This window comes from Garra rufa, chromosome 19, assembly GCF_049309525.1.
Source record: "Garra rufa chromosome 19, GarRuf1.0, whole genome shotgun sequence".
NCBI classification, from domain to species: domain Eukaryota; kingdom Metazoa; phylum Chordata; class Actinopteri; order Cypriniformes; family Cyprinidae; genus Garra; species Garra rufa.
The window spans coordinates 31,299,914-31,308,322 of record NC_133379.1 but is presented as its reverse complement, the minus strand read 5'-3'; the positions used below and the strand labels follow the sequence as shown (position 1 = coordinate 31,308,322).

Sequence of the window (8,409 nt, the reverse complement as noted above, 5' to 3'; positions counted from 1 at the left end):
GTGATAAAATGGTTTTAACACTATTTATATTTAATTGACATGTCAAATTATAAATGCACTACCAGTCAAAATATTTTTAATGTTTTAAGTGTCTTCTACTCACCAAACCTACTTTTATTTGATTCAAAGCACAGCAAAAACAGCTAAATTTTGAAATGTTTTTACTATTTAAAATAATTGTTTATTTGAATATATTTTAAAATGTAATTTATTCCTGTGATTTCCAAGCATCTTTACTACATCATTCTAATATTCTAATTTGCTGCTCAAAAAAACATTTATTATTATTATTATTATTATGATGTTGAAAACAACTGATTAGAATTTTTTCAGGTTCCTTTTGATGAATAGAAAGTTACAGAAGAACAGCATTTACCTGAAATAGAAATCTTTTGTAACATTTTATGTCTTTATCATCACTTTTGATCCAAAAAAAATAAAAAATAAATATATATATATATATATATATATATATATATATATATATATATATATATATATATATATATATATATATATAAACAAACTAAATCCAAGCTTTTAAATGGTAGTGTATAATATTATAAAAGCTTTTTATTTCAGATAAATGCTGAACTTGGCATCTTTCTATTCATCAAAGAATCCTGAAAAAATATATGTAATGATGATAATGTTTCTTGAACAGCAAATCTGCATATTAGAATGATTTCTGAAGGATCATGTCACACTGTAGACTGGAGTAATGATGCCAAAAATTTAGCTTTGATGACAGAAATGTAATTTTATAATATATATTTAAATAGAAAAGATGTTTTAAATAGTATACAAATAATTCGAAATTCTACTGTTTTTGCTGTGCTTTAGATCAAATAAATGCAGGCTTTGCCAACATTAAAAAGCTTACATTTCACTTGTGTGCACCAGTGTTTTCTTTTCAGATTTTATGGTTATTCAGGTTTCTGTCCACATGGAGGCGTCATTGAGCTACTGGAATAGACTTTAGACAGACATTATCTGGACATTTCTTTAGCTTTCAGTTTCGATTTCAAGCACTTGATAAGTTTACATACAGTAGTATCATAAAATCAATACTAAATATTTATAGTATTTTATCAGAATGAAAAGATTAAAAAATGTATAAAAATTACAATTAAATTAAAATGAGGTTCTTGAATAACATTAACTTTAAGCAACACATTATTGATAATTAACTTTCTTAAATCTTTAAATCTTAAATCTTTATTTATTTCTTGTATTTCCCCCCCCTAGATTCCATCAAAAAGTTTCATGATCAGAAATATGACATGGAGAAGGAGATTAAGGTTCTTCACCGAAAATTGCGGGTACATCTTTTCGTTTTATTTGTTGCCTTTACATTGTGTATATCACACTGTTATCATTTTTTTTGATTGATTCATTGATTGGTTGATTAAAAAAATAAATTTAACTGACAACTACTGTTGTTACTTGTGTGTTTTAGTATACATTTCTTAAGAAAAAGTTATGTTATTGTAAATGACGTATTGAAATGATACTGTTAATGTTGCCATGAACAGCCATTGTTGCTGATATGGCGTTAAAACATAAATGTGACCCTAAAACATGAAACTTAAGTAGCCTGGATATATTTGTAACAATAGCCAAAGATACATTGTTTGAGTCAAAATGATAAATTTCTCTTTTATGCCCAAAATCATTAGGAGATAAAGTAAAGATCATGTTCCATGAAAACATTTTGTAAATTTCCTACCCTCAATTTATCAAAACTTAATTTGATTAGTAATATGCATTGCTAAGAACTTCATTTGGACAACTTTAAAAGCGATTTTCTCAATATTTGAATTTTTTTTGCACCCTCAGATTCCAGATTTCCAAATAGTTGTGTCTCTGCCAAATATTGTCATATTCTAACAGACCATACATCAATGGAAAACGTATTTATTCCACGTTCAGATGATGTGTGACTGGTTTTGTAAATAATAAATGAATTTGACTGACACCTGTCTCTCACAGGAGGAATCAGCCGAGTGGCGTCAGTTCCAAGCTGATCTGCAAATAGCCGTCGTCATCGCCAACGACATCAAGACAGAAGCTCAGGAGGAGATCGGAGACTTGCGGCACCGCCTGCAGGAAGCTCAGGAGAAAAATGAGAAGATGAACAAAGAGCTGGATGAACTAAAGAGCAAGAAGTAAGAGATGTCGTCATGTACATTTACAATGCAATGTGTTGTGAGAACAGGGATGTTGAAACAGATTGTGTTATTGTCATTGTATGTGCAAATACTTTCGTATGTGCAAATATTTGCATGTGCAGGAGATTTGAACATCACTGTGTGTGTTGTGTTCATTACAGGCAGGAAGAGGAGCGTGGTCGTGTTTATAATTATATGAACGCTGTGGAAAGAGACTTGGCCGCGTTGAGGCAGGGAATGGGCCTGAGCCGACGTTCCTCCACTTCCTCTGAACCTTCACCCACTGTCAAAACGCTCATCAAGAGCTTTGACAGCGCCTCACAAGGTTCATAAATTCATTCTGATTTATTAAGACACATGCTCACATTTAGGGTGTTGTGGCCTAGTGTTTATAAATCTAGACTGGCTGCCAAAAGGTTGTAGGTTGTTCGTCACAAGGACGATTGAGCCATTATGCTCTAAGTGTGCCCAAGGGGTTTGCACTGCAGTGTGTACTGCAAGTCGCTTGTGATTAAAAGAATGATTTAAATGACAAATTAGCCATCTGATATGTTGGCATGCAAATATATGAAACCTTTTCTGTTTTCTAAAAGTCCATCTGTTTCTCTATGTACAGGTCCTGTTCCTGCCAGTCCTGCCTCTGCTGCTGTTGCTGTCGCTGCTGCTATTCCCAGAACGCCCCTCAGTCCCAGTCCTATCAAAACCCCTCCAGCCGCTGCTGTCTCACCTATACAGGTATAAATTAATGAAGGGGGGAGTGTATACATATAACCAAAGACTTAAACGCCATGAGTAATTTTATATCAGGTTATGAATAATGATATATTACGATCACAATATACACTACCAGTCAAAGATTTTGAACAGTAAGATTTTTAATGTTTTTTTTAAAGAATTCTCTTCTGCTCTCCAAGCCTGCATTTATTTGTTTCAAAATACTGCAAAAACAGTACTATTGTGAAATATTTTTATTATTTAAAATAGCTGCTTTCTATTTGCATATATTTTAAAATGTAATTTATTCCTGTGATCAAAGCAAAATCATTCTAATATGCTGATTTGCTGTTCAAGAAACATTTGTTATTATTATTATTATCATCAATATTTAAAACAGTTGGGTACATTTTTTTTTTCGGGATTATTTGATTAATAGAAAGATCCAAAGATCAGCATTTATCTGAAATAAAAAGCTTTTGTAATATTGTATACCATACCATTCAAAAGCTTGAAGTCAGTGTAATTTTTTTAAAGAAATTATAGATATGAACTTCTATTTAGCAAAGATGCTGTAAATTGATTATAAAGTGATGATAAAGACATTTATAATGTTACAAAAGATTTCTATTTCAGGTAAATGCTGTTCTTCTAAACTTTTTACTCATCAAAGAAACTTAAATTTTTTTACTCAACATAATAATAACAAATAAATGTTTTTTGAGCAGCAAATCAGAATATTTGAATGATTTCACGAAGATCATGCGACTGAGTAATGATGCTAAAAATTCAGCCTTAAAATGACAGGAATAAATTACATTTTAAAATGTATTTAAATAGACAACAGATATTTTAAATAGTACAAATATTTTAAAAATTTTGCTGTAATTTGGATCAAACAAATGCAGGCTTGGTGAGCAGAAGAGATTTCTTTAAAAAACATTACAAATCTTACTGTTCAAAAACTTTTCACTGGTAGTGTAGTTTTGGCCTGTTTTACTTCCAAATGTTTCATTCATATATATAATAATAATTATGTAGTATTTTTTTTACATTGCAGTATTTTTATTTATTTTATTTTATATTTGATTAAATAGTAAAAAAATAAATAATATAAAAAAAGAGTATTTATGGAGTAATAATTTTTTTTTTACATTTCAGTATTTTTATTTTATTTTATGAAATAAGTATATTCATAACAAGTAAGTTTGAAGTTTGACATCTTTGCAAAAACAAATGACTTAAAACCGTTACATTATTGTTCAAATTTTTAGGTCAGTAAAGTTTTTAAAGTCTCTTATACTCACCAAAGCTGCAGTGAAAACAGTAATATTGTGAAATTTTATTAAAAATTTAAAATCACAGTTTTCTATTTTAATATAATTTATCATTAATTATTTTTATTATTTTCAGCAGCCATCACTTTAGTCTTTAGTGTCACATGATCCTTCAGAAATCATTTTAATATGCTGATTTGGACAGGATTTATTTGAAATATATTTTTTATTTATTATTTTCAAATTTAAAATTCTTCAATGACTTCAATTGTTCAATTCTTAAAAAAAAAATCATACTGACCCTAAACTTTTGAACAGTAGTGTATTTGTCATAAATACGTCTGAATACATTTAAAGCCATTGTAAAACCCCTCATTTTAAAAGTAAACTGAATTTACAGTGGACTAGATGGGTCTCTGTGATCACTCTAGCAGATGTCTGCTTTCTTCTCCATGGGGATTTTCTGACCTAACACCCCTGTCTGTCAGACGAGATCTCCAGACCTGCTGTGCATGGAGCTGGCGTGCGGCTTTCCTCCTTGCTCTCTCCCTCTGTCCTCCACGGATGTCCTTTGCTGTTTTTGAATAGGTCATGCAAGTCTCCTCAAAATGTGCCAAAACAGGATGTTTTTCTAAGGAAAAAAATAAATGAGGCAGTTTGACGCACTTTGAGTACAAAACGCATGCGAGGCACAAATCTGTAGTGTATTCTTGGTGAATTTGAGTTTATTATTGGTGCTTGTTCAGAACATGCTGTGCTATGAGCATAAAATCATGCTGCTATTTGAGGAGGTTCACATCTGAACATCCAATTTTACATGAAACAGGCAAAAAATTCCGTTGACTGGCACTGAAGGATGAGATCGAAATCAGAGGACCAGAATATGATGGGCTTTATGACTTGGTTCAGTCACAGCACCCTAGTATCATGGCACCAAGGTTAAAATATTGTTATGTTGCTAGATATATCGCTGTAACATCACTGGTTTTTGATATTGTCAGTTGTGTTACATAAAGCCATAACGTTCTTCTTGCAGATATCTGATGTTCTTGCTTAAACATGATTGTATTTGTGAAATTGTGTTATTGGACAAAAGAAAGAGCCTTGAATTTCTCTAGAAATGGTAATTACTGACCATTTTTCTTGGCCTGGACAGTACTGTTTATCTGGTTAGGCAATGAAAAACAACAAAGTGCTTTAAAAATATCAACAATTCACACTTAACTGTGTTGACCACCTGAGCTCTAACATAACTTCATTGAATTTATTATATAAGTCGTGCTGTGAGCTAGGGTTGATTATATATTGTATATTTATGATATATTCTAAATGATTTTGCTGGGGATATAAAATAGAGCAATAGAGCAGCATGATACAGACTAGTCTTTCAATCTTTACTTTTTCTCGTGAATTTTCAGTAGTCTGTGTTTTAAACTAAAAGTAACAAATAAAAAAAAGTAATGGCAATAGCCAAAAATACAGTGTATGGATCAAAATTATATATATTTTTTCTTTTATGCAAAACAAAAATTGGAATATTAAGTAAAGATCATGTTCCATGAAGATAGTTTGTAAATTTCCTACTGTACATATATCAAAACTTGAAAAATATGCATTGCTAAGAACTTAATTTGGACCAATTTAAATGTGATTTTCATTTTCATCTTAACAAACCATACATCAATGCATTCAGATGATATATAAATCTCAATTTAAAAAAAATTACCCTGATATTGTAAGCTAAAACTATTTTAAAAATGTCTAATAATTGAAAGAAAGCTGAAAAAAATATATTAAGTGAAAAACTTAAATGTAAAAAAATATATATATTAAAAAAATAAAAAATAAATATAACTATAAAATATATGACACTGTAATATATTTAAAATATCTAAAATCTTAAAATAATGAAATTGCTAAAACTGAAATAAAATAAAGCTAAATTAAAATATTACAAAGCTAAATAATAAAATGTAAAAAAAAACCACTAAAGCTTAAATTAAAATGAACACTGAAAATATTAAAAATAGGCTGATGCAAAATAATAATACTATAATAGTATATAAATAGAACTAAAACAACACTGGTGCATGTTAATGAAAATAATTGAATATAAATCATTCTTAATTTAGTGAAGATTTTAAAAAACTTTCCTAGGTTTTTTTTTTTATTATAAATGTTCTTGGCAAAAATGGTTTGGTTAAAATAAAGGTTCCTTCAGAATCACCCTGGTCAGCCATTAATAAAAAAAAAATTAAGTATATACAATATTTATTTTAATTATAGCCACAGTCAAACCAAAAATAATTTAGACATCAGATATATTTTTTGATATTTTTTTTTTACAAAATAAAGTAAACAGAGAACTATTATACCCAAAAATTCTTTATATAGTGGACTACCAGTAAAATTGATGATAATTTGGGACCAAAAAATGTATTTTACATTTTGACCTGACTATGTTTCGTTACATACCTTTCTATCAAAGTTTTCTGACATTATCAAGAGGAATTTGTTCTAACACAGTTTAACTTGAGTTCTTGTCATGTTTTATTACTATTTTTTAAACTATAGTGAATAAACTGAAATAATGTGAGAAATGTTGAAGTTGTCTGAATAAATTTTAGTTTGACTGTATATTGCTCAGGCCTGTTGTGACCTTATATTTTTTTCTGTATTTTTCAGAGGCACACCGTCACCTCAGCCAAACCTCTGTCGTCAATGCTGGACAAGAGGCCGAGCTACACGGACCTGAGCATACCAGGTGGGCTGACGTTAGTCACACTTGAAATCTAACTCCTTGATCTTTCGGTCTTCCCTCACACCGGTTTGATCTAGTTATCCAGAGGCGAACTCAGAGTTAAAGGTCATGTGTAATCGTGCTGTACAGTTTCCCTCAGGCTTAACATTTGCAGTTAATGACCACTGAGATTGTGTGCCAGGCCTTGAGAAGGAAGCAGGATATTTATTTTAGAAGAGCACAAGCTTAGTCATACCACATAAAGCCTGTTATTCTTTGTCATGATTGTTATGTGTTTTCATGTAATTCAATAGCAGACCACCTCCTTCGTACCTCACCTGTAACACGCCCCAACTGCAGCCTCCAGAGGGTCGCAAACATGGACTCCACTAAGTCCATATCAGGTATGTTTAGACCTGTTTAGATTGTTTTGCACCAACTAGTTAAAGGGGAAGTTCACTCAAAAATGACAATTGTGTCATTAATTGCTCACCCTCATGTCATTCCAAACCTGTAAAACCTTTGTTCATCTTTGGAAAACAAATTAAGATATTTTTGATGAAATCTGAGAGCTTTTTGACCCTGCATAGACAGCAATGCAACTACCAGAAAAATAGTAAGGATATTGTTAAAATAGTCCATATGACATCAGTGGTTCAACCGTAATGTTATGAAGTTATTTTTGTTTTCTTTGCACACAAAGTATTCTTTGTAGCTTTTTGTAGCTTCATAAAATTAAGATTGACTGACTGATGTCACATGGACTCTTTCAAAGATGTCCCTTACTACAGGGTTTATATAAGGAGCTTGAAGTACTTGAATTTGACTTTTTGAAATTTAAGGCCTGGAAAACCCTTGAAAATAGCAATATTCCTGAAGAGGTACTTAAAGGTACTAAAAGTGATTGAATTATTGAAAGACAGTGTATCTTTAAAATAAGTGTTTAATTTTTTCAATTAAGCACATATCTTTTCATGCAAAATTCACACTTTTTTTTTTTTTTAGCTTATTTCAGTTAATATCATAAAACTAGCAAGTTAAGCCAGTAGTAGCACTGACAATGTCGTGTAAACATGGCTGAACGTGCAAAAAGAGGAACAGATGGACCAAACCATTTGAGTCATTTATGCTGGAACCCGATAGATTCAAACTTGTTACTTTGATCATTCATTTCAAGCGATTCACTAGCAAAAGCCAGATCAAATTAAACAAGCTGTTCATTTTAGATTTGTATCGTGAATCATTTGATTTAGATGGGAATTTTGCATATTCCAAATCATTTGATTCAGACTTCAGAGCGCATATTGTGAATAATTTGATTTAGATCGGGACTTCTGAGGATGGATTGCAAATCATTTAATTCAGATTGGGACTTCAGAGTGCATATTGTGAATCATTTGATTTAAATCTGAACTTTGCGTATCACAAATCATTTAATTCAGATTGGGACTTCAGAGTGCATATTGTGAATCATTTGATTTAAATCTGAACTTTGGGTATCACAAAT

The 8,409-nt window shown here is 30.7% G+C and overlaps 1 protein-coding gene across 1 annotated transcript in view; it reads left to right on the top strand.

The window, feature by feature from the left end:
* Positions 1-8,409, top strand: part of specc1lb (sperm antigen with calponin homology and coiled-coil domains 1-like b) — a 39,364-nt gene that overhangs the window by 14,375 nt on the left and 16,580 nt on the right. Inside the window, exons 5-11 of the mRNA XM_073824024.1 lie at positions 918-934; positions 1,249-1,322; positions 1,993-2,168; positions 2,333-2,496; positions 2,788-2,906; positions 6,848-6,926; positions 7,217-7,306. Of these exons, the coding sequence (XP_073680125.1) occupies positions 918-934; positions 1,249-1,322; positions 1,993-2,168; positions 2,333-2,496; positions 2,788-2,906; positions 6,848-6,926; positions 7,217-7,306 (719 nt within the window). The remainder of the gene's footprint in view (positions 1-917; positions 935-1,248; positions 1,323-1,992; positions 2,169-2,332; positions 2,497-2,787; positions 2,907-6,847; positions 6,927-7,216; positions 7,307-8,409) is intronic.